The following is a 24599-nucleotide window of genomic DNA, read 5'->3' as shown; positions in this document are numbered from 1 at the left end:
CCCGCGTCCCCTGCATCGGCAGGCGGACTCTCAACCACTGCGCCACCAGGGAAGCCCCTAAGAATGTTTCTTTTTATATTTTCAAATGGTTGAAAGGAAAACAAAAGAAGACTACTCTGAAAAACATGAAAATTATATGAAACTCACATTTCCGTATTCATGAAACAGTTCCATTGGAATATAGCCACACCCACTCATTTATGTTTTTGTCTTGGGCTGCTTTTGTGTTATACTGGCAGAGTTGAACAGCTGCAACAGAGAACATCTAGGCATCCAAGCCTAAAATATCTATCTGGCCTTTTACAGGAGAAGCTCACCCCGGTCTAGGCACGTAAAAGCGCTTGTGTGGAAATGGGTACGTGCGTGCAAGTATTTCTCCTTTAGAAATGTTATAAGTAGGGGCCTCACACATGTGTTCTGCACCTTGCTTTTCCCCAGTTAGATATAACTAAGAGACTGTTCCATGACACCCCCTGCCGCCCTGCCTCCTTTTGCTGGCTTTATACTAGTCCACTGCCTGCCCACAGTAGATTATCACAACATAACACACGTTTAGGTTGTTTCTAGATGTTTGCTCTGAAAACGTTGCTGAAATAAATATCCTTGAGAACAAACATCTTTGCCCACATGTGTTATTCTGTCAAGAGGACAAATTCCTACCTATGAAATTTCTGAGGTCAAAGGCACATGCAATTTATATTGAAAATCACTACCTTCCAACAACTCATACCAGTTCCGTGCCTAACGACAGTATCTGTTTCCACACACGCTCCTAAGCCCTGGGCGTTATCACACAGTGTTTGCCAACCGGCTCGGTGGGAGAAAATGACTTCACTGCCAAAACATGCGTATCTCTGAGGGGGGCAGCTGCAAGGCTTTGGGCTGCATTTTCTGAGCTTCTGTTCTGTCCACCCAACGGACTTACCGGGTGCCTTTACGTCTGATCCTGAGCCCAGTCCTGGGCCAGGCCCAGAGCAAATGCCTGATGACCTTCAACTGGGTGGACAGAGTACTGAATGGAGGGCTGAGTGCCACAGAGGGCAGACTCATAGCCCAAACTTCGTAGGTTCAAAACCCTAATCTGCTACTCACTAGCTGAGCGACCTTAGGTAAGTCACCTAACCTCTCTGTTCTTCAGTTCTCCTCTACAAATGGAGAAAATAATGGTGCCTAACGACCATGGGATCGCTGACAAGTAAACAAGATAACATGTATACAGCCTTAAACACAAGTTCTAACACGCAGTGTTAGCAAGATGCTCATCCAGCAGGCCTGAGACTGCTCTCGCTAGAAAGGCCTCCTGGCCAGGCTGGCCTCTGGCTGGTGTCTGAGATCCTGGCTTTAGGAGGGCTCTCACCACCCCCTAACTAAGAGGGGCTCACTGCGCCTGGACTGTACCAATGTGGTTTACGCGGATCACCTGCTTTCCTGGAGTCTGGGTCTGTGCCAGGCAGAGGGCACCTACGTGACCAGCCCCCAATAAACACCCTGGACGCTGAGTCTCTAGTGGGCGTTCCTGGTGGAGGACACCCACCTGTATTGTCACAAGTCACCGCTGAAGGAACGAAGCGTGCGCTGTGTGACTGCCCTGGGAGAGGGCTCTGGAAGCCTGTGTCTGGTCTCCACCCCACGTGCCCCTTCCCTCTGCGGATTCTGTTCTGTCTCCTTCCACTCTACCAAACCATAGCCAAGAGCAGGACCACATCTGCTGGGTCCTGTGAGTCCTCCTAGTGAGTCAGCGAACCTGGGGGTGGTCTTGGGGACCCTGACACTCATGGCAGGCAGTAAATCCAGCTACTAGCATGACTCTCACCTGCAGAGAACGGACGCCCTGCCCTTAACCTCCCCCTAAACACCACAGACGACGACACGGACCCCCATTCAGCCCCCCCGCCAGTACCTCGTTTTGGAGATTTTAGATTTGCAGAATTGAAAAGAGGAAGACCATGACTTTGGCCAATATCCCCAAACCAAAGCCCAGGATGCGCCCAGGAAGCCCACTGGGCTTGATGTCACCGCAGGAGCCACAGGCTGTGCCCTCAAGGGACTGACTGGTGCAGGGGGCAGACAGAGAGACTGAAGGGGCGCCTCACCAAGACCAGGATGTTGGGCATGACGATATTGTCGCTCTCTAGGCCGCGGGACTTGTCAGGCTGGAACTGGAAGCTGCGGTACTCGAGGAAGGACACCGTGTCATTGTCATTGAAGGTGATGTTGTTCTTGTGTCTGAACTCCCTGTGGGCGAGGAAGCCGGTGGATCAGCTGCCTGGGAGCCAGAGGCCCTCGGATGTCTGCACCGAGCTTGGCCGCCTTCCCCCCATCTGTCCTCCCGCCACCTGCCCACTGCAGGACACGGCACCAAAGCCTCTGTAACCAAATCCCAACACGCCCCCTCCCCCTGGCCAAGCCGCCGCCGTCCCTCATCAGTCTTTTCCCCGGCTTCCCTGCTCCTCCGGTGTAGGCAGGGAGGATGGTCGTTAGGAATATGCACTCTGAAGACAGAGGGTGGGGTCTTGAATCTTGTCTCCATCATTTACTACCCCAGCCTCAGTTTTCCCACCTATAAAATGGGAGTAATGGGACTTCCCTGCAGGTCCAGTGGTTAAGACTCCGCACTTCCGTTGCAGGGGGCACGGGTTCAATCCCCGGTCGGGAACTAAGACCCCACATGCCACAGGGCGAGGCCAAAAATAAAATAAAATAAAATGGGAGTAATAACAAAACCTACTTCATTAGGTCCCTACTGTGAGGATTAAGTAAGTTAATGCACATCAAGCAATTAAAATGGTTGTCAGATGCATTGAAAACATTACAAATCAGCTGCAAGTTTCATTGCTGTTATGCTGTCATTATTCTCTCTTGTTCTGCAAACTGTTCTCCACAGAGCATCCAGAAGAATCTTTGGAAAGGGGAAATCAGATCACGTCATCCTCTCGCCCACTACCCTCCTTTGCACACAGGATAAAATCAAGCTCCTACTGTGGCCTCCGGGGTCCTCACCATCTGACCCCATCCCGTTCTCGGGCTTCCTCTCTCCCACTATCCCCCTCACTCCTAACACGCCAGCATTTACGCTGCTTGGTTTTACCTTACTTTTCCACTTGTTTATTCCCTCCCCGCTCCCCATCGGAATGTTAGCTCTGTGAGGCAGGGGCTTTTGTCTGCCTTTAACAGTGAACGGGGGAACTTCCCTGGGGGTCCAGCGGCTAAGACTCCGCTCCCCCAATGCAGGGGGCCTGGGTTCGATCCCTGGTCCGGGAACTAGATCCCAAATGCATGCCACAAATAAATAAATATTTATTAAAACAAAACAAAAACAGTGAACTGGCACAGTGCTTGGCACACAGGAGGCACTCAATAAACGCTTACAGAATGAAGGAATTAATAGGAACTTTGGCAAACCAGACTCAGCTCTAACACAGAAGCCTTTCATGGGTGAGCTAAGCCAGGATCACAGCTTCCTGAGGGCACAACAGGCAGAACAAGAAATCGGGCCTCGTATTCCGACAGGCCTCCCTGCCTCTTGGAAAACTGCTCGGGCCAATCCAACAAGCCCAGTAGCCACTGGAGATCTGCACCCTCTCAAAGAAAACAATAAAACGACGAGGCTGTGGCAGCAGTGGTCAGAATGGAACGGAGCAGGACCCCAACAAATCCTTTCCATGTGCCCCATTTTGTGTTTGTAGGAAATAGGCTTCATTCAGCTTCCTTGACCTCCCCTGAGTTCCAAAGGGTAGATTCAAACAGTTGCTAATCAGGGGAGGGAGGGGATACAGAAACAAAGGAGGAGCAGTCAGGAGATAATAGTGCCGCCTTGGGGCAGGGTCCTGGTTCCCCCTCACGGGATACACAGAACAATATCTTTGAGTTCTTCTGTAGGAACTAAGGCCCCCACCCAGGTGGAGGATGGTAACTTCAGGCTGAGCACAAGATTCCTGGGACACCACCCTGTTACCTCACCACCAACCAATCAGAAGAAAGTTTTGCACACAGTGGGAGGTGATGAAGGCTCTGACCTGCTCCCCAAATGATTTCCCTTTAAAGGGAATCTTTGGAACTGGTTTTTGGACATGAGTCCACCTTCTCCCCAGGTTGCTGGCCTCCTGAATAAAGCAACCTTTCCTTTCCAACCAACACTTGCCTTTTTTTTTTTTTTTTTTTTTTTTTGTTTTTTGCCCCCTGCCACTCTCAAGCCAAAATTTCTTGTGACTCTGGGACTAATGGAATACAAAAGAAGGCACCATTGAAGACTAATACAAAATGCCATGTCCTGGTGGTTGGTAGAATGACCAGCAGAGTGTAGGAATTAGGAACTACTGGAGGTATATCCTCGGTGGCTTCACTGACTGTCCTGACATCCTTCCCCAGGTCCCCAGCAGCCCATGGGTCTCTCCTGGTCAGGCCCCTCCCAGGATATGGGGTTCCCTGGGCAGGTCCCCTGCAGCCCATTGGGTTCTCGTGGTCAGGCCCCTCCCAGGATACAGGATACAGAACTACACTTGCAGGTACAGTGGCAGTGCTGGGCACACAGGAACCATGCACATAGCCCTCATTGCTGAGCACCCCCAGCTAACATGTCACTCAGAGCTGACACAGAGCACCTCAGAGCAGAACTTGAACTAACAAACAGCAGCTCGGACAGGTCTTTCACCCTGGGCCTCACTCTCTGCAGCCTCCCTCCGCCTGGTCTTCCTGAGACTTCCACTGCACCCGGGGCACCAGGCCTCTGTCTCCACCCACCACCCACCCCTCCTCTCCCTGACTCCTGGGTTCCTCTCATTAGGAGACGGTTTTCTTGAAGGTGTCTCCCACTCATGGGCCAGATAAAATGATGAGAAAGAAAGCCAGAGCTGCAGCCCCTTTTCTATCCTGACTCTCAGGAGCCCACACCGGTTCCTTAGACTTGGCCGGTTCATCAAGTTCCATTTTCTGCAACTGTGAGACCCCGAGGGTTGATGATTGGCTGACCTGGGCAGCCTGACCGTGTCGGCCAGCCCTCCCCAGGTGTGCCTGGTTGAGATCAATATAAACACCCAATCAGCAAGAGCCAATGCAGCTGTGCCTGACGCCATGTTCTCTGCCCTGTCAGCAGTCTCGGGGCTGAGCTGTGGGACGGAGTGAGAGGCCACGGCTTTGTGGGTGGCCCAGTGTGAGTGGGGCTCTGCTGGAGTTTCTGCAGCAGTTGCCAGACGGCCACCTGCTAAAGAAGAGGATGTGTCACCCATACCTGCTGCTGGAATTTCTCCCTGGGCAGAGGTGAGGAAGGAAAAAAGCAGTGGGGGCTGGGACAGGAAGGGTATCTCAGGCAGGGAAATGGAAAGCTTCCAGAAGAGTGCCCAGGGCCAAGACCATCCTGGCTGGCCTGCAGGCACCAAGTCGGCCGGCGTGCTGTCGCTGGTGTGGCTCCACGGCCCTTCTTCTAGGCTTTCAAGTCCTTGTACATATTCAGGTGTTTTACCTGGGAAGTGTGGGAACAGTTCAGCAGCAGCTGGCCTGTTTTTTTTTTTTTTTTTTTTTTTTACTTTTTGGCCGCACCTCACGGCACGTAGGATCTTAGTTCCCCAACCAGGGGAACTGTGCCCCCTTCAGTGGAAGCTCGGAGTCTTAGCCACTGGACCGCCAGGGAAGTCCCAATACTTGCCTTCTGAGCAGCGAGCAGCTGAACTCAGGTAACAATAATATGTTAACAGCTATGTTTATTGAGCACTTACTACATGCCAGGCACTGTGCTGGGCTTTCCGCTAACCATCTTATCCAATCCTCATAACCACCCACAGTGCGTACTGTCATCCCCATTTTACACAGCGGGAAACTGAGGCACAGGGAAGGAAAGGCCTGTGCCCACGATCAGAGATTTGCTGAGTGGCAAAGCCAGGCAGTCACTCTCCAAGTCTCAAGCGCTAGAGCACCAGATTGGGAGAAGCAGATTGACCCTGAACAAGCCCCACTACTGCGAGGGGCCTGTTTTCTCATCTGTAAAATGGGGTGATGACCTGAGTCCCAGCCCAGCCCCCTCCATCCTCACCTGTACACGTAGGGTCCACGCTCCCGCACCTGCGGCTTCTGGCCTTGGAGGATCTCACTGGGGTTGACGACATCGAAAAAGTAGACAGAGAGGTAGAAGGGGACAGGGATCTCCTTCCACATGTTGAAGGACAGGCTGCTGGGGTCAATGCGCACATTCTGTGGGGGATGAGAAAAACAGGTCCGTGAGGAGGAGGGCCAGGGCCCCCGCCCACCTACCCACCCGGCTCCAAAACAGCTGCCTGGTGCCAGCCTGTGCTGCAGACTCCACAGGCACATCAGGGAAGGGGCTCCCTGGAGGGGGGTGCTCTGGGGGCAGGAGGAGGTGGGAATGCTGCTCTGGAGTTGACATAATTAATGTTAATAGGTAATATTATTTTTACATGGTATTTTTTTTTATAAATTTATTTTGTTTTTTATTTTATTTTTGGCTGCGTTGGGTCTTTGTTGCTGTGTGTGGGCTTTCTCTAATTGCGGCGAGCGGGGGCTACTGTTCGTTGCAGTGCGCGGGCTTCTCATTGCGGTGGCTTCTCTTGTTGCAGAGCACAGGTTCTAGGCACGTGAGCTTCAGTAGTTGTGGCACACGGGCTTAGTTGCTCCGCGGCATGTGGGATCTTCCTGGACCAGAGATCAAACCTGTACCCCCTGCTTTGGCAGGCGGATTCTTAACCACTGCGCCACCAGGGAAGCCCTTATGTGTTATTTTTAAAATGTGTTTTCATAACGGCAGCCTGATTGGGGGACCAGGAGGTGGCCGCTGCTTGACCACAGCACTTGGCACCCAGCGGAAAGTGGGCTCTGTGTGCCAAATGCGTCATTCATTCATTCACTCATTCATTCAACACACATTTTTTAAAAACTTTAGTATAATTGATTTACAGTGTTCCAGGTGTACAGCAAAATATTCAATTTTACATATATATATATATTCTTTTTCAGATTCTTTACTATTATAGGTTATTATAAGATATTGAATATAGTTCCTTGTGCTATACAGTAGGTCCTTCTTGTTTACCTACTTTATATACAGTAGTGTGTATCTGTTAATCCCAAATTCCTAATTTAGCCCTCCCCATCCCACTTCCCCCTTTGGTGATCATAAGTTTTTTTTCCATGTCTGTCAACACACATTTATTGAGCACCTACTACAAGTCGGGCCCTCTTCTAAGAGCTGGGGATAGGACAGCAAACAAGAAAGACCCAGATCTCCAACGTCATGGGACTCTTATTCCAGTAAGGGAAAGGTCTTCAATAATTACAGTAAAGTGCACGCTAGGTGACAGGGCATAGTGAAAACACAGCAGGGACAGGGAAGAAGGCTGCAATTTTTTTTTTTTTTTTTTTTTTTTTTTTTTTTTTTTGCGGTACGCGGGCCTCTCGCTGTTGTGGCCTCTCCCGTTGCGGAGCACAGGCTCTGGACGCGCAGGCTCAGCGGCCATGGCTCACGGGCCCAGCCGCTCCGCGGCATGGGGGATCCTCCCAGACCGGGGCACGAACCCGTGTCCCCTGCATTGGCAGGCGGACTCTCAACCACTGCGCCACCTGGGAAGCCCAAGGCTGCAATTTTAAACAGAGGAGTCAGGCAGGTGAAATGTAAGGAAGAACAGAAGACCAAAACTAAACCAAAATTAAAAACTAAGGGCACTGAGGGGAGCACGTGTATTTGGTGGTGGTGGGTAAGTCTGTGAAGAAGCCACAGTCCGTGCAAAGGCCCGGAGGCAGGGAGGAGCTGAGACAGAGCATTCAGGAACAGCAAGGAGGCCAGCATGGCCAGAGCAGGGTCTATGAGGGGAAGAGCAGAAGGAGATGAGAACAGAAGCAGTTTTCCAAGAAAAGCCAGCAAGGCAGAAATTTATATAAACTATAAATCTCCAGATTTATAAAGCTTGCCCAAAACTTGATTTCCTTAAACGGCGGAAGATAACAGGTCTGAAGCTCACTCGGAGAGTCTGTCAGATACACTGGCCTCTAATCCCTGCTTCGCTCTTCAGCTCTGAGCTCCCTGCCCCAGTGACACAGGAGGTCCCCCCAGTTCCACCCAACCCTGCCCCCGCCCAGCCGGACCCAGCCCATCAGATAGACGCTCAATGTTGCAAAGCTAGATGTCTGGGCAGCTTGTGTCACCCTCACCCTTTCTTTGAACGTGGTCTTCCAGGACAAGGACAGCCACTCCCACTGTCACCAAACAGACTGTCCCAGAACCAATGGGCAGGAGCCCCAGAGGAGGCAGAAGACTGGAGCTGGAGATCAGGCTCAGCCCCAGGTACGCAACCGGCAGGCTCTGGGAAGGAGCAGATTTGGAGGGAGTCTGACCCGAGGGCCCTTCGGGCAAGTTAGTCGGCCCTGAACCTCAATTTTCCCATTTGTACAATGGGGCCAGTGACTCTATAGCCTCAGCTGTGCCTCATTTGACCTACGTGGCATTTAAATGAAGAAAAGTTGAACTCATTGCCAAGAACAAAAAACTGGGAGATTTAACATAAAATCTGGACTTCAGGGTTCTCTTGAAAATATCAGGAGATCAGAGACTTGCCTTCAGGTGTAACAATCCTTTACTGATAAACACGTCTTCCTACCAGCTACAGGAGTCACAAGGATCATTTTTATAACCCGAGCATCCAGTACCTGCAAATAAATGTGACTAGTAAACATGGTTCGTACAAAGCAACAAAAAAGGGTATTTCCCTGCTGGAGGGGGTATGGAGAAAAGAGAACCCTCCTACACTGTTGGTGGGAATGTAAATTGGTGCAGCCACTATGGAGAACAGTATGGAGGTTCCTCAAAAAACTAAAAATAGAATTACCATATGACCCAGCAATCCCACCCGTGGGCTTGTATCTGGAGAAAACTCTAATTCGAAAAGATACATGCACCTCAGTGTTCACTGCAGCACTATTTACAATAGCCAGGTCATGGAAGCAACCTGTGTCCATCGACAGATGAATGGATAAAGAAGATGTGGTACACATATACAGTGGAATATGACTCAGCCATAAAAAAGAATGAAATCATGCCATTTGCAGCAACATGGATGGACCTAGAGATGATCATGCTAAGTGAAGTAAGTCACACAGAGAAAGACAAATATCATACATATCACTTGTATGTGGAGTCTAAAAAAAATGATACAAATGAACTTATTTACAAAACAGAAACAGACTCACAGACACAGAAAACAAATTTACAGTTACCAAAGGGAAATTAGGAGGTTGGGATTAACATATAGACACTACTATATATAAATCACTTAGTTGTACACCTGAAACTAACACAACAGTGTAAATCAACTATACTCCAATATAAAACTAAAAAAACAAAAAAACACGAGCATTTCCCAAGCGGGCCTCTGTGTCAGGTGCTTGTTCTAGACTCTTCACTGCATTGTCACTTCCCTGACTAGCACCACGATCCTTCGAGGCAGCCACTATTATTATTATCATTATTATTACTATTATTATTATTGGTTTCCTTTGTCAGTTTTAATGAAGACGTAAGTGAGGGAGTTCGGTGCGGGGTGCAGGAGGGTCCACTGTGACAGGTGACAGCTGACCTCTTCAGTGCGAGGGAAAAGGCCACAAGACCCTGGTGGGGGCCGGCCCTGAGCACGCCTCTCCCAAGTTTAAGGCAGGGAGGGGGAAGTCAGCATCCGGGCCTCCCAGCCCCCAGCTCTGGAGCTGCAGAGCCCAATGAGGGCACATCCCGGGGCGGCCAGGAGAGGGGAGGAGGGACTGAGTGGCAGCCCCGTGCACAGCTGTAGGGAGGGCCCGTCCCCAGCTCAGTCCTGACACATACAACCGAGAGGGCAATTCGGGTGAGCACAGAGGTGGGGGAGGACATGGTGAACGGAAGGGGTCACCCCCCCTAAAACAAAGGCAGCAGTTGCAACTTCCCTCCGGGCCCCTGAGGTCCCCGGGGCTTGGGTTTTTCCAGCTCCTCCCATGTTTTGTGAGCTGCCAGAAATCCAGATGTTTCTATGGCATCTCCCAATTGTTTCAATGGCAGCAACTTATTTTTCAAAATCAAACACACCTGGGGGCTTCCCTGGTGGCGCAGTGGTTGAGAGTCCGCCTGCCAATGCAGGGAACACGGGTTTGAGCCCTGATCTGGGAAGATGCCACATGCCGCAGAGCAACTAAGCCCGTGAGCCACAACTACTGAGCCTGCGCGTCTGGAGCCTGTGCTCCGCAACAAGAGAGGCCGCGACAGTGAGAGGCCCGTGCACTGCGATGAGGAGTGGACCCCGCTCTCCGCAACTAGAGAAAGCCCTCGCACGGAAACGAAGACCCAACACAGCCAAAAAATTAAAATAAATTAAAAACTAAAAATTAAAAAAAAATGTGCAGTTCCATCACATTAAAAAAAAAACACCGGGAGGCATATCACACATCTTAAGGCCACGGCTGGACCGCCGGGATGCCCCTTTGCCACGCCTGCCGGAGCACCTCACCTGCACCATCTCCCAGAGGGGGTGACCTCTCCGTGTTACGGTGGGGGCGGGACTGGGACCCGCGAGCCTGGGTAGCTCTCCCCCTCCCCCCTGGCCCACAGTAGGTCCCACTCCAGGGGCCACCCTCTCCCCCCCCCCCCCCTCCCTCCCACCAGCCACAGGCTTGGAGAGTGGAATTCAAACGTCAGCCTGGAGGCTGCTCGTGGGGTTGCAGGTGGGGGCGGTGGTTGTTAGTCATGCAGGATGGAAATCTTTAACCCAAAGCAACAAAGACAGGCCCACAGGGAGGAGCGACAGAGGGGCAGTGCCATCACGCCCTCTCTCCATCCCCCATCCACAGAACAGACACACCGGGGGCTAGTAGGTAGGGGGCCCGCCCTTCCTGGCTTCAGTCAGCGCACTCAGCCAGGAGAAAACGCGACATCAATCCAGTTTCCTTCTTTTGACGTGTTTGGGATAAAATGTAACAGGGAAGAGCCAAATCTGACTCCATGTTGGATCTGTTTCTTTTACTTTAAACTTTGCTTTCCGCTGCTTTTGTTCACTTAAAGGACTCTGTCTATACAGAACGGCCTGCCTCGGGGAACCCTGCCCCTCTGCCTGAATGTTAAACCAAAGTGCCTTTGTTCAGGGAAGCAACCTGACCCTGTCCACCTGGGGATGGCTGCAAGAAAGAAGAAATGAACACATCCCCTCCCCGAGGCTGGCCGTTCCAGGGGACATTCGCAAAACTTACGGCCTTTTCACCTTACTTCCTCATCTCCCCCCCTCTCTGTGCTAGAAAAGAAACTGGCATCCAAACCCTGTAAGATGGTTACTTTGAGACATTAGTCGGCTGTCTTCTCCATCTGCTGGCTTTACGAATGAAGTCGTATAGACAATGGACTCGAGGACATGGGGAGGGGGAAGGGTAAGCTGGGACGAAGTGAGACAGTAGCATGGACATATATACACTACCAAATGCAAAACAGATAGCTAGTGGGAAGCAGCCTCATAGCACAGGGAGGTCAGCTCGGTGCTTTGTGACCACCCAGAGGGGTGGGATAGGGAGGGTGGGAAGGGGACGCAAGAGGGAGGGGATATGGGGATATACGTATACATATAGCTGATTCACCTTGTTATACAGCAGAAACTAACACAACATTTAAAGCAATTATAGTCCAATAAAGATGTTTAAAAAAAAAATTCGTATTCCCTGCCTCAACACCTCGTCTCCGATTTATTGGCCTGTCGTGCGGCAAGCAGAGCAAGCTTGGACTCGGTAGTGAAAATATATAACATGAAATCTACCCTCTTAGCAAATATTTAAATATAGAACGCAGTATTGCTACCTCTTATTCATCATGCATAACTACTGTTACCACTACTACAAACATAAATAAACAAACATAAATAAAGAGGTTGTGTATGTTTTAAAAAGCTCGTAATTGAGGGAATGTGGGGAGGCGGGCGTGCTGCGCAGCTTGCAGGATCTTAGGTCCCCGACCAGGGATTGAACCCAGGCCCACAGCAGTGAAAGCGCAGAGTCCTAACCACTGGACCTCCAGGGAATTCCCGAGATAATTTTTTTTTTTAAATACACAGAGAGCATGGCCTATTTGGGGCCCAAGCCGCTCAGTGGAGGTGTGATGGAACAAATGAAAATTTCATGTTTCAATTAAATACATCTTAAAAATTACCATTTTAATAAAAATGTGAGCTGCGGGCTTCCCTGGTGGCACAGTGGTTAAGAGTCCGCCTGCCGATGCAGGGGATACGGGTTCGTGCCCCGGTCCGGGAAGATCCCACGTGCCGCGGAGCGGCTGGGCCCGTGAGCCGTGGCCGCTGAGCCTGCGCATCTGGAGCCTCTGCTCCGCAACGGGAGAAGCCACAGCAGTGAGAGGCCCGCGTACCTCAAAAAAAAAAAAAAAAAAATGTGAGCTGTAACCTCACAGGCCAGGCCACAGCCTCAGGACTGGGGTAAACGGATGATGAGACTCAGACCACTATCCCATCCAAGGGTGGTCCCACCTCCAACAGACCCCATCTCCTCTCCAGGCCAGGCAGTGAGGACCCTGCCTGGGGAAGGGGCAGAGCAGATGTCCTGAGGCCCGGAGGATGCAGGGTGAGGGACACCAGGCCAGCCTTCTGTTTCACAGAGAGGCCAGTGGAAGGCAGGGGAGAGGCCCAGGCCTCACATGGCTGTTCCTCCAGGGGCCTCAGGTCAGCCAGGCAGGCCTCCTGCACACGCATGGGATGAGCTTGGAGTAGAGAAGAGGCAGAGGCTGAGAGGGGCCCCATGACTCCAGGGACCTCTACCTTCACCCTCAGCAGCCAGCAGCCAGAGCACGGGACCTCAGCTCACAGAGGCCAGAAAAAGCATCTCTTGCCGGGTCTCGAGGGCCGGGAAGTCCGCGACCCCCGGTTAAACCACCTACCAGGAAATCTCCTCTCGCCCATCTCCCGAGCAGTAAAGCATCTGCGTTAGGCCCCTTGGGCCGCTGGAACAAAGTCACACACTGGGTGACTTAAAACATGTATCCTCTCCCAGTTCTGGAGGCCAGAAGTCCGGAATCAAGGCGTGGGCAGGGCCGCGCTCCTTCGGAAGGCTCCAGGGCAGGCTCCTAACTTGCTCCTCTAGTTCCTGGTGGTCTCAGGCTTTCCTAGGCGCATCCCTCCAGCCTCTTCCTCTGTCATCACATCCCCCCTCTCTATGTGTCCTCTTCTTATAAGGACGTTCTTGTTGGACTTAGGGCCCACCTGACCCTTACCTTAATCACATCTGCAAAGACCCTATTTCCAAATAAGGTCACATTCGCAGGTAACGGGGGTCAGGACAGGACTTGGACGTACCATTTTGGAGGGGGGGGGACCCTATTCAGCCCAACCCAGGGGCAAAAAGCCAGGGCAAAGCGAAGTGATCAGGGTGTCGCTTGAACCCACAAGTGGCCACTGCCCTCCCACGGCACTCTCCCTGCTCCCAGGATGGCCTTGACTGCCAAATCCCAAACCCCACTCTCCAGGTGCCACCTCCTCCACGAAGCCTTTGGGGAACTACCTACAATGAGCCTGCTCTGACCTAATTAGGACCCAGGTCATTCTGTGGACAGTCACCCACCCCGTGCTAGATGATATGTTCTGAATTTAAAGATGAACAAGATGGGGCCCCTGAAAAGCTGGGGGAGGGTCGGGGACCTGGAGAATCCCATCCACCATCTGTAAAGCACTGCTCAGGTAGCAAAATACTTCCACCTACCTCACCTCATTACATTCTCAAAGGCCCACTGAACAGACACAGACACTGAAGCTCGAGGACCAAATATCACCCCGATGTCACAGATGCAGGAAGAGACCAAGCCACGGGTCCTGCATCAACATGCAGGCCAGTGCCCTCACATTTCTCTCCCACTGGGCTCAGAGCACACAGGACAGGAGTTTTGCAAATTAATCATTAATTTTGACCTGGCCATTGAATTGCAAAACCCAATCCCTCCCCCAGTGATAACAGGAAACACACCTCTGACCAGATGAGCCAGGAGGCTGATTCACCTGTCTGAGGCCAGGTTCTGGGACAGGACCAGACCCTTCCCACTCCAATCAGTCACTTCCTACCCCCTGCATCCGAGGGCTCCAGAGATGTCCCCAGCCCCGTGGGGCCCATGAATGCAGGGAAGACTGCAGCATGCGCAGATTCAGTCTGGAATTTGGGAACGCCACACCCTTGGCTAATGTTCCAACTTCTTTTGATTTTAAAGGTAAGAAGAATGAAAGAAAGGGTTTTTTATAGAAAACCCAAGCACGTTGCTGAAACAGCGGGGTGAGTTGCTTAAGCTAAGAAGTTGAGTCATGCTTGATTCCTCCATTTGTCTCCCACCCAAAAGCCATCCATCAGGAAGTCTTGCTCTAAGATGCACAAAAAATCCATCCAACCACCCCAGCTCCTATCATCATTTGCTCCGACAGATGCAGTCACCTCTTCACTGGTTTTCTCACTTTTGCTTTTGTCCCTAGTCTATTTCCCGCATAGATCAGAGTTACCCTTTTAAAAGGTACATCTGATCACAGTATTCCCCCCGCTCAAACACCTCCCACGGCTCCCTACTTATCTTGGAATTAAATCCAAATCTCTTGACAGTGACCTACGAGGTCTTGCACCATCCGGCTCCCTGCAGCTATACCAGTCGTAGCTCCCTTTGCCGTCCACCTTGCTCACTCTGATCCAGCCACACTGGCCTCACTGTTGCTGAGCCCATTGGGCAAGATTCTGCCACAGGTCCTTTGCACTGACTGTTTGCTCCTCCAAGGGCAATCTTCCCCCCCGATGCCCACATAGGTGACCCCCTCATTTCTCAAGTCTGAAGTCACTTTTTCAACGAGACCTTCCCTCAACAATATTTACTAGTTTCTCACCGCATGTGAGGCTCTGTTCCAGGTCTGGGGACTCTAGCAGTGAATGAAATGGACAAAGAAACCACCCTTTCTAAAGTAGCCCTTCCCCCATCACATTCTATCCATCACCTGTTTTGTCTTCCCAGCATTATCAACATCAGCAGTTCCTACGTATTTGTTGACAAGTCTCCCTTCCTGCTGCCTGGACTGCGGACACGATGGATTAAGCTACAGCAGCCACCTTGGATCATGAGGCAGTCTTGAGAATGGAAGCCACACACAAAGGATGGTAGAGTAGAAAGATAGGAAGGTCAATCCCCGTGGCTTCATAGAGCCATCCCACCTGCCCTGGGCAGTGTAGTCATCAGAGGAAGGTCCATTAGACTCACAGGGAGACCCTACACCATACACCAAAAAGGCTAACATGAAAAAGACTGACCAACAAAAAAGAAAAACCTATTGGGATAAATAAGGAGTATGCGATTAACAGTTACACACTACTATATATAAAATAAATAAGCTACAAGGATTACTGTATAACACAGGAAACAACATTCAATATCTTATAATAAACTATAATGGAAAATAATCTGAAAAAATATACATATAATAATAATTAAATACATATATATAACAGAAAAAAAAAGGATAAGAAAAAGACTGACAATAACAATTCGGGATTCTAGGGGGCCTCGGGAAGCTTCCTGGCTGGGCAGAGACCGATCGACCACTGAGCTGCACTTCCTCAGGCCCCCAAAAGGGACCCAACTGCAGGGGGTGGGGACACAGGGCATTTCTGAATAGCTGATCAGGTTCCTCATTTCAAAACTCATCGCTATTCCTTGGAATTCGTTTTCACGGGATAACAGCATCAGGGCGACGTCAGGGGCAGGGGGTCTTCTGTTTCATGTCCTTGTTTACCATGGACCTGTTCAAGCAGTGGTTCTCCAAGCGTGGTCCCTGAACCGGCAACACCAACATCACCTGGGAACTGGATAGAAAAGCTGGCTCTCAGGCCCCATCTCAGACCTGCCGACTCGGAAACGCTGGGGGAGGGGCCCAGACATCTGTGTTCTAACAAGCCCTCCAGGGCTTCTGCTGCAGGAGACAGCTAGCGAACAACCGTGTCAGAGACTCAGACGAACGGACGTCAGATACATGCTTCAGAGTCACTCCAGGAAGGAGAAATGGATGCAGGTGGTGGTACACATGAAACCGGAGGGCACGGGACTCAATGTCCATTAACGCAGAGGAGTGGCACAGGGCAATCATACTGTTCTCTCTCTCTCTCTCTCTTTTTTTTTTTTTTTTTTTTTGGCATGTGGACCACGGATCAAACCCGTGCCCCCTGCAGTGGAAGCGCGGAATCTTAACCACTGGACCGCCAGGGAAGTCCCGTGTTCTCTTTTTTTTCATGGACATTTGAAATTTTCATAACGAGTTTCTTTTAAACCACTTAAAGATTCGAACCCCTCCCCCACCCCCAAAGAAAAAGACAGGTCTTCTGTCTTCCTGAAGCCAACTCCACAAACTGTCTGATTTGGCCAGTAGATGAGTTTTGGATCACATGGTATTTCAAAATATTTGAATTTGCTGACAACATCTTAAAAACGGCAGATAGGGCTTCCCTGGTGGCGCAGTGGTTAAGAATCCGCCTGCCAATGCTGGGGACACGGGTTCGAGCTCCGGTCCGGGAAGATCCCACATGCCGCGGAGCAACTAAGCCCATGCGCCACAACAACTGAGCCTGCGCTCTAGAGCCCACGAGCCACAACTACTCAGCCCACGTGCCACAACTACTGAAGCCTGCGCGCCTAGAGCCCGTGCTCCGCAACAAGAGAAGCCACTGCATTGAGAAGCCCACGCACCGCAACGAAGAGTAGCCCCGGCTCGCCGCAACTAGAGAAAGCCCGCGCACAGCAGCGAAGACCCAACACAGCCAAAAATAAATAAATAAATAATTTTTAAATAAGAATAAAAATGGCAGATAAATTCTGGATTTCCAGCTTCTTCTGAAAAACCAGGAGATGTGCCAGCACTGGGCCTGGGCCTCCCCACATGGCCCAGCCTGCTGAGCTGAGTAGCAGCTGCTCCTGTTGTGGGATCTGCTCTCCAGGTTACCACAGGCCTCACTGCTTCCTATCACCTCACACCAGGTGGCTTCACTCACTGGAGTTGCTGCATGGCCCTCACGGGTATCTGAGTTTGCAATCCCTGTCCTACAGTAACACAGGATGAGAACATGGTACTCATTCATTCATTCATTCATTCCAACCCTGCCTGAGCATCTAATATGCTCAAAGCTGGTCCTCAGTGCTATGGGGGGCAAAGTTCATCGGAGAGGAGCTGAGCAGGGATTGGAAAAATGACTCACAAATGACTCAGACACACAATAGGAAGAGCTCAGCTCATCAAATGTGTTTATTGGCAACCACTGGCCAGCATCAGAACATCGTTTAACATTGGCAGCACTGTCATTAGGTACAACCACTTTGGAATATTGTTGGGGCACTAGCTACTAAAGCTAAAGTCCATGCCCTACATCCCAGTAATTCCATTCTGGGGTATCACCTAAGAGAAAGGAAAACACATGTCCACACAAAGACTTGTACACAAATGTTCCCAGCAGCTTTACTCCTGATAGCCTAAAACCAGAAACAACCCAAATATTAACCAGACATCACCTATATATTCACACAGCAGTGAGAAAGCACAGCCATGTGCAATGTGGGTGGATCTCACAAGCCTAATGTTGAGCAAAGAAGCCAGACCACAACAGTACCCGCTGGGTGATTCCATTTCGATAAAGTACAAGACCAGGTAAAACTAAGCTATGCTGGAAGAAGTGAGGGTAGCGGTCACCCTTGGGGCTGGGTAGCAACAGGGGGGAGTGCAAGGGGATTCTGGGGGTGCTGCTGATTACTTGGGGATGTTCAGTTGTGAAAGTTCTGCCTGCCCGACATGTACTAGGCTAACGTTGACAATGATGCCAGCATTTACTGGGTGCCAGGCCATATGCTAAATAAGCATTCAATGTGGCAGGCCCAAAGGCCACCTTTATCCCCTCCTCCCACTAAGTGGACCCTGACTTGCTTCTAGTATTGGGGAGAAAGCCCTAAATGTCAGAGAAAATGGGCCCAGACTGTAGTCCAGGCCCATGAGCCTGTCTAACCAATGAGAAGGAAAAGGAAGTCTGCCGGCAGCTTCTGAGAATAAAAAGATCCTCTTCCAATAAGAGGAAGAAGTGAATAGAGCCCTCCCATGGCACCATCCCTCCTGGCTTTGAATGATGTGTGTGACAGTGTGATGTCTGGCACTGTGGCAGCCATGATGAGGCTATGAGGGCAAGGCTGAGAGAGTTGCATAGACACTGACCCAGTCCCCTGACATCACTGAACAGCTGAATAAATCTGGAGACATCCACCACCTCCGGTCTTTCATGAAGCACAATAATAAACCTCTGTATTATACCAGCCACTTGGAAGCAGCTTTTCTGTTGCTTGCAGCCCAAAACATCTCATTTGATGCAATGCTTGCTTTCATCTAAATATGACAATTAGTCCGTGAGGTAGGTACGATTATTTGCTTTGTTTTGTTGATGAGGAAACTGAGGCACAGAGAGATTAAACTACTTACTTGCCCAAGGGCACAAACCCAGTAGTGACAGAGGGTCCTCAACTCCAGTCTGCGCGCAAAGCCTGAGCTCTAACATTCTACTGCCTCCATAAAGGCTCACCACAGCTGTGGATAGATAAGGATCACAGGGAAGGGAGATGACTGCTGGAAGGCTCACGCAGTTCTGATCCCAGGCTCCCAGGCAAATCAAGCACAATCTCACCCTCCACCTGTAAGCCGGGGTCTCATCTGGACCCACCAACTACACTACCGTGATGGGAACTCCAGGCAGTCTACCTGTCTGTGCTCTTTAGGACGAGCACAGTCTCCCCCAGGGCTGACTTCTGCCCCACTTTCTCCACATAATTCAGGCAGAGGACAGCCCTTCCTTCAAACACCACAGTTTCACCCCAATAATAAAGCAGCCTGTTTGCACGCAAGAAAGGGCTCAACAAACTACAGCCTGCGGGCCACATCTGGCCTGTTTCTGTTCATCCCTGGAGCTAACAACAGTTTTACATTTTTACATGTTTGAAAAAAAACAAAAACAGAAGAATACTAACTCAAGACACATGAAAGTTACATAAAATTCACATGTTGGTGTCCACAAATAAAGCTGTGTGGCACTCAGCCAGCCCCCTCACAGATATATGGTCCACACAGCTTCTGCACCACGGCTGCGGAGGTGAGAGGCTGAGACAGAACCTGTTTGGCCCGTAAAGCTGAGAATATTTACTATTTGTCCTTTACAGAGAGTGTGCCAACCCTATCCTCTGCCCCTTGGTTCCCTGACCGGCCACATGGAGGCGTGAGTACCTCCCCTTCCTCCTTGGTGGCAGCACCGAGAATCAAGTGACAAGGACATGCACTGATCTGAAGAAAGCACCCGGGTGTAAACGGGCCACAAGGACGCTTGCTAAATGAGCTTTCCGCCACTCACCTTGGCCCTGGTTCCAGAACGCGTGCGGAAGCTTGCCAAGGTCTCGTAAGATGGCACAACAGTGGTTTGAGCCCGGAGGAATCAGAGACTCAGGGCTGCCTCCTCCAAAAGCTCAATCTTTTGCCAGAGGCTCAGCATCCTGTAATCACCCTGGCCAGGGGCTGGGCAATCCAGTCTACCACCTACGAACCCGAACCCGATCCTTGACGCCCGGATTGGCGGGACGGGGGGGAGGGGCGGCAGGGGGACCGGTACTGATCTCCCCTCAGGTTAAACCCCATCATGACTTTTTTTTTTCTTTTTTTTTTTAGCTGGGCCACTCGGCACGTAGGATCTTAGTTCCCCGACCAGGGATCAAACCCGCACCCCCTGCAGTGGAAGTGTGGAGTCCTAACCACCGGACCACCAGGGAATTTTCCCCATCACTTTTTAAAATTGTGGTCAAATACACATAACAGTACATGTACCATCTTTACCATTTTTAAGCGTACAGTTCAGTGGCATTAAGTACATTCACACTGTCGTGCAATCATCCCTACCATCGGTCTCCAGAAATTTTCATCTTCCCCAACTGAAATTCTATTCCCATTAAACACTAACTCCCCTCCCCCAGCCCCTGGCACCCACCCTCTATTCTCTGTCTCTATGAATTTGCCCCCGCATAGGGACTTCATATAAGCAGAATCACACAATATCCTACTTCCTATAAGCAGAATCACACAATATGTGTCTTTGTGACTGGCTTTTTTCACTTAGCATAATATCCTCAAAGTTCATCCATGTTATAGCCTGTGTCAGAATTTCCTTCCTTTTTAAGGCTGAATCACATTCCAGTGTATGGATGGACCATATTCTGTTTATCCATCCATCTAGTGATGGTCACTTGGGTTGTTTCCACCTTTTGGCTATTGTGAATAGTGCTGAGTGAGTGTGCAAATATCTCTTCAAGTCCCTGCTTTCAATTATTTTGGATATGTACCCAGAAGGAGAATTGCTGCATCCGATGGTAATTCTATGGTTCACTTTTTTGAGGAACTGCCAGACTTTCCCACAGCAGCTGCCCCATTTATATTCCCTCCAACACTGTACAAGAGTTCCAGTTTCTCCACAACCTGACTCATCACTATCATTTTTTGACAGCGGTCAGCCTGGTGGGCACAGGGTGACGGTTCACTGTAGTTAGGATCTGCATTCCGCTAAGCATGAGTGATGTGTGTGCCTGTTGGTCACTTGCATATCTTCTTCGGAGAAATCTCTATGAAGTCCTTGGCCCATTTTCTAATTGGGTCGGTTTCTGTTGTGAATGAGTTGTCCCACCAAGAATTTAGGACCAGATTTACGGCCCACACTTTCCATCTGCTCTTGACTGCCCTCCCGCATATTTCCATCTTAGAAAACAGCTCCACCAGCCACTGAATCCCTCAAACAGAAGTTCAAGAGACTTATTTCTCTCCTCCCCTCCCATCCCAAGTCTAATCCATCGGCATACCTGGTTCACGCTCCCTACAAGAGGAATCTTGACTCTGTTCCCTCCTTCCAATTATACTGCCTCTGCCTTGGCCGAGGCACCCACCGTCTTCCCGTGCCTCCTCTCAACCCCCCAACACTGCCTCCCCGCCCCCCAGCAGCCAGAGGGCTCTGTAAGACACGCATCAGATCATGCCCCGCCCCCCACTCAGAACCCTCCACTGGCATCTCAAGGAATTGAAACCCAAATCTCAACTCCTTCCCATGTCCTACAAGGCCCGGGCCTGCCTCTCCCCTCTCACCACCCACTTCTCCCCAAGCCCACGGCCTGCTTATCACATTGGAGTGATAAGTTGCTTATCACTCCAATGTGACAAGCCACTTCCCACCTCCGGGCCTTTGCACTTGCTGTGCCCTGTGCCTGGCGTGCTGTTCCTACGCCCAACTCCTCAACAGCTCCAACGGCCCCTCCTCAGGGAGGCCCTCCTGACCACCCACCCAAAGGAGCAGGACCCGGCCTGGGGTGTCCAGGACTGCAGCTCCCATGCCTGGTACAATGCCCAGCACACAGTACGAGCTCAGAACACACGCACTGAAGGCTGCTTACGTCCCAAACCACAAAGAGGAGTCAAAGAACATCCTCCCCACACCTGCTCCCCGGGTTGAAGGACTTCTGAAACTTCAGCTGGACGCTGCCCCAGCCCCCAGCCTTTCTCCCTCTCCCGCCAAGGACACAGATGGCCAGGACTGCTGACGGCTGTACCCCACTTATCTGGGCTCCCAGGCCACACACAAGCTGCCGGAGCCCGGGGGAGCACGGAGGTGACGTCACTCTCCTGCAGGATAGGACAGGGAGGGCCAGACTGCCCCCCAGGGACAGCCTCCCACCCAGGCCTATGGCCACAGCCACCTCCGTTCCCATGCCCCCAGGCCATGACGCTCCAGGTGCCTGACACACCCTTCATCACCACCCCCCCACCCCCACCATCCCCGCTGCTCTCACCAGGAGCGGGTAACACTCGAAGCACTTTGCTCCCTGAGTCCTCACGACGGCTCCATGCCCTGGATGCTAACATCATCCCACCTTACAGTTGGGGAAACTGAGGCTCAGGGAGATTACGTCACTGCCCAAGTATGGCCAGTTTTCTGAATCCTCAACTCTATATATACTGCCACATATATTCATAATTACAGTCAAAAATTATATTTTTAGGGCTTCCCTGGTGGCGCAGTGGTTGAGAGTCCGCCTGCCGATGCAGGGGACACGGGTTCGTGTCCCGGTCCGGGAAGATCCCACATGCCGCGGAGCGGCTGGGCCCGTGAGCCATGGCCGCTGAGCCTGCGCGTCCGGAGCCTGTGCTCCGCAACGGGAGAGACCACAACAGCGAGAGGCCCGCATACCGCAAAAAAAAAAAAAAAATTATATTTTTAAATTCTTTTCATTATTATATTATATTCTTTCATTATTATATTTTAAATTCTTTTCAAATTCTTTTCATTATTCCCTCATTTGAGCAGGTAGAAAGAACAGGTGCTGCTAGAGATGAGGAAACTAAGGCAGTAGGCTTACAATGAGCCTAAGGCCATAAGCTGCATCAGAACTCCGAGGGGCTCCCGACTGCCCGGTTTTCCTCTGTGATGAACGCATCCATCACCCAGGACCCTGGATGGCCTCCATGAACTAAGTCTGAACTAAGTCTGAATTTATTCCAAAAGAAGGTTGGTAATTAACAGCCACAAGGCCAGCCTGATGCAGTAGCACTCATTCACTTCCCATTTATCAACGCACTTATCCCTCGCAGCAACAGCCATGAGGCCAGGGCTATGATTATCCCCATTTTACAGATGAGGAAATCAAGGTCTGGAGGGGCCAAGTCACTTGCCCACGGCCAAGGAGCTGGGAAGCATCAACCTGGTGAGAATGAGGTCTGCCGAGGAACAGACCTCATCCAACGGGGGCAGCCCCCGGCCGACAGCTGCCGTGTAGAGTTTCCAAACTGTCAGGAGTGCCTCAAAATGTAGATTTGGATCTAAATCTGCCTGTCTTTAAATGCTGGTGACCGATATAATTTTTTTTAATACCAGCGTGGGCCACACAAAACACCTCTCTAGCCAGGTCTGGGTCTGGGAGAGGCTGGGCTGTAACCTTGGGACAAAAGTGAGGGTTCCAGGTTCCGCTTCTACCACCAGCTGTGTGACCTCAGGCAGGTGCCTCAACCTCTCTGAGCCGCCATGACTGCAGCCAGAAAATAAGCACAACCACACCTCGGAGGGGGTTATGAAGACAATGAACCTGTACCACACGCAGCTTGGTGGCTGGCACATACTAAGTTCTGCCCCAAAACCTATGAATGTGACCTTATTTAGAAAAAGGGTCTTTGCCGATTTAATTAAGGATCTCAATGTGAGATCATCCTGGATTTTGCGGGTGAACCCTAAATCCAACGATGAGTGTCCTTCGAAGAGAATACACAGAGGCAGAAATTGGAGGGATGCGGCCACAAGCCAAGGAATGCCTGGAGCCACCGGGAGCAGAAGAGACAAGGTAGGATCCTCCCCTACAGCCTTCAGTGGGGGCACGGCCGACTCCTCGATTTCAGAATTCTGGCCTCCAGAACCGGGAGAGAATACATCTCTATTCCAAACCACCCATCTATGATCACGTGTCACGGCAGCCCCAGGAAACGTATGCTCCCTGAGAAAGCTCCAGAAGACACACAGGCGTCTCCAGCAGGAAGATTTTTTCTAGAATGGATCCCGACCTGCACCTTCCCTTGCCACGTCCCAAGGAACGAGGACTCCTTCCCGCGCAGGCCTTTCATCACTGCTCCAGCAGTAACAGGGAAACAGCCCCGTCCTTTGCAGCGCTCCGTGTACAAAGCCCGCAGGGCAGAGAGGCAGGCCCACAGGCCACAGGAGGGTGAGTTCTGGGCCAGTACAAAGGTCTCCAAGATCCACCCCTCAGTGCCAAACCCAAGGTGGAAAAAGGCATGCAGGGTCCTCAAGGGTGGGCCTGGGACAGGAGGATATCCCGGTCCCTGTAGACACAAACAATGTTTTTCAGGAAGGAACTATTAACCCAAGTTGCCTTTGGAGCCAAGACCCACTGTGGGGAGAGGCAATGGTGACTTTTCACATTGTGCTTTTTTTTTTTTTTGAGGTTGTAACTCTCTGCACGCTTTCAATCTTTTTTCATTGTACCCCTATTGTACTTTCCTTATTTTTGATGCCAGTGGGGGCTTTCTGGGCAAGAGCTGGCCCTGCCAAGCACATCCCATCCAGCTGTCATAAAGTGACGTGACCATCCGAGGCTGCTCTACCTGAATTTTAATCTGTGGGAGGTAAGAAAATCAGCCCCAACTGCAAAAGAGGACATCGGCTTTTAAAGAAAATCAAGTTCCCAGAGAACCCAACAACTAGAACCTGGATTTGAACCCGGAGTTCTGTGGGTCTGCAGGTCGGGCAAACACTTGGTCGTGGGTCAAATGGCGTCCCCCAGAATTCATGTCCAGCTGGAACCTCAGAAGCTGACCTTATTTGGCAATGGTGTCTTTGAAGATGTGAACAAGTTACGGATCTCGAGATGACATCATCCTTGATTTAGGGGGGGCCCTAAATCCAATGACAGGTGTCCTTATAAGAAGAGGCAAGGGGCTTCCCTGGTGGCGCAGTGGTTGAGAGTCCGCCTGACGATGCAGGGGACACGGGTTCGTGCCCCGGTCTGGGAAGATCCCACA

At 51.0% G+C, this 24599-nt stretch overlaps 1 protein-coding gene across 4 annotated transcripts in view; it reads right to left on the bottom strand.

Annotated features, from left to right (window-relative positions):
• The window catches only part of SCARB1 (scavenger receptor class B member 1), a 74855-nt gene that overhangs the window by 32815 nt on the left and 17441 nt on the right, over window positions 1-24599 (bottom strand). For all 4 annotated transcript variants that reach the window (XM_007448649.1, XM_007448651.1, XM_007448650.1 and 1 more), the window contains exons 2-3: window positions 6026-6183; window positions 2094-2235 (exon numbers count right to left, since the gene is read on the bottom strand). In XM_007448649.1, coding sequence (XP_007448711.1) covers window positions 2094-2235; window positions 6026-6183 — 300 coding nt within the window. The remainder of the gene's footprint in view (window positions 1-2093; window positions 2236-6025; window positions 6184-24599) is intronic.

The sequence above is a fragment of the Lipotes vexillifer genome, unplaced genomic scaffold (assembly GCF_000442215.2).
Source record: "Lipotes vexillifer unplaced genomic scaffold, Lipotes_vexillifer_v1.1 scaffold21, whole genome shotgun sequence".
Taxonomy (NCBI): Eukaryota; Metazoa; Chordata; class Mammalia; order Artiodactyla; family Lipotidae; genus Lipotes; species Lipotes vexillifer.
The sequence above is the reverse complement of the archived record's forward strand: the minus strand, read 5'-3'. Positions and strand labels throughout refer to the sequence as shown.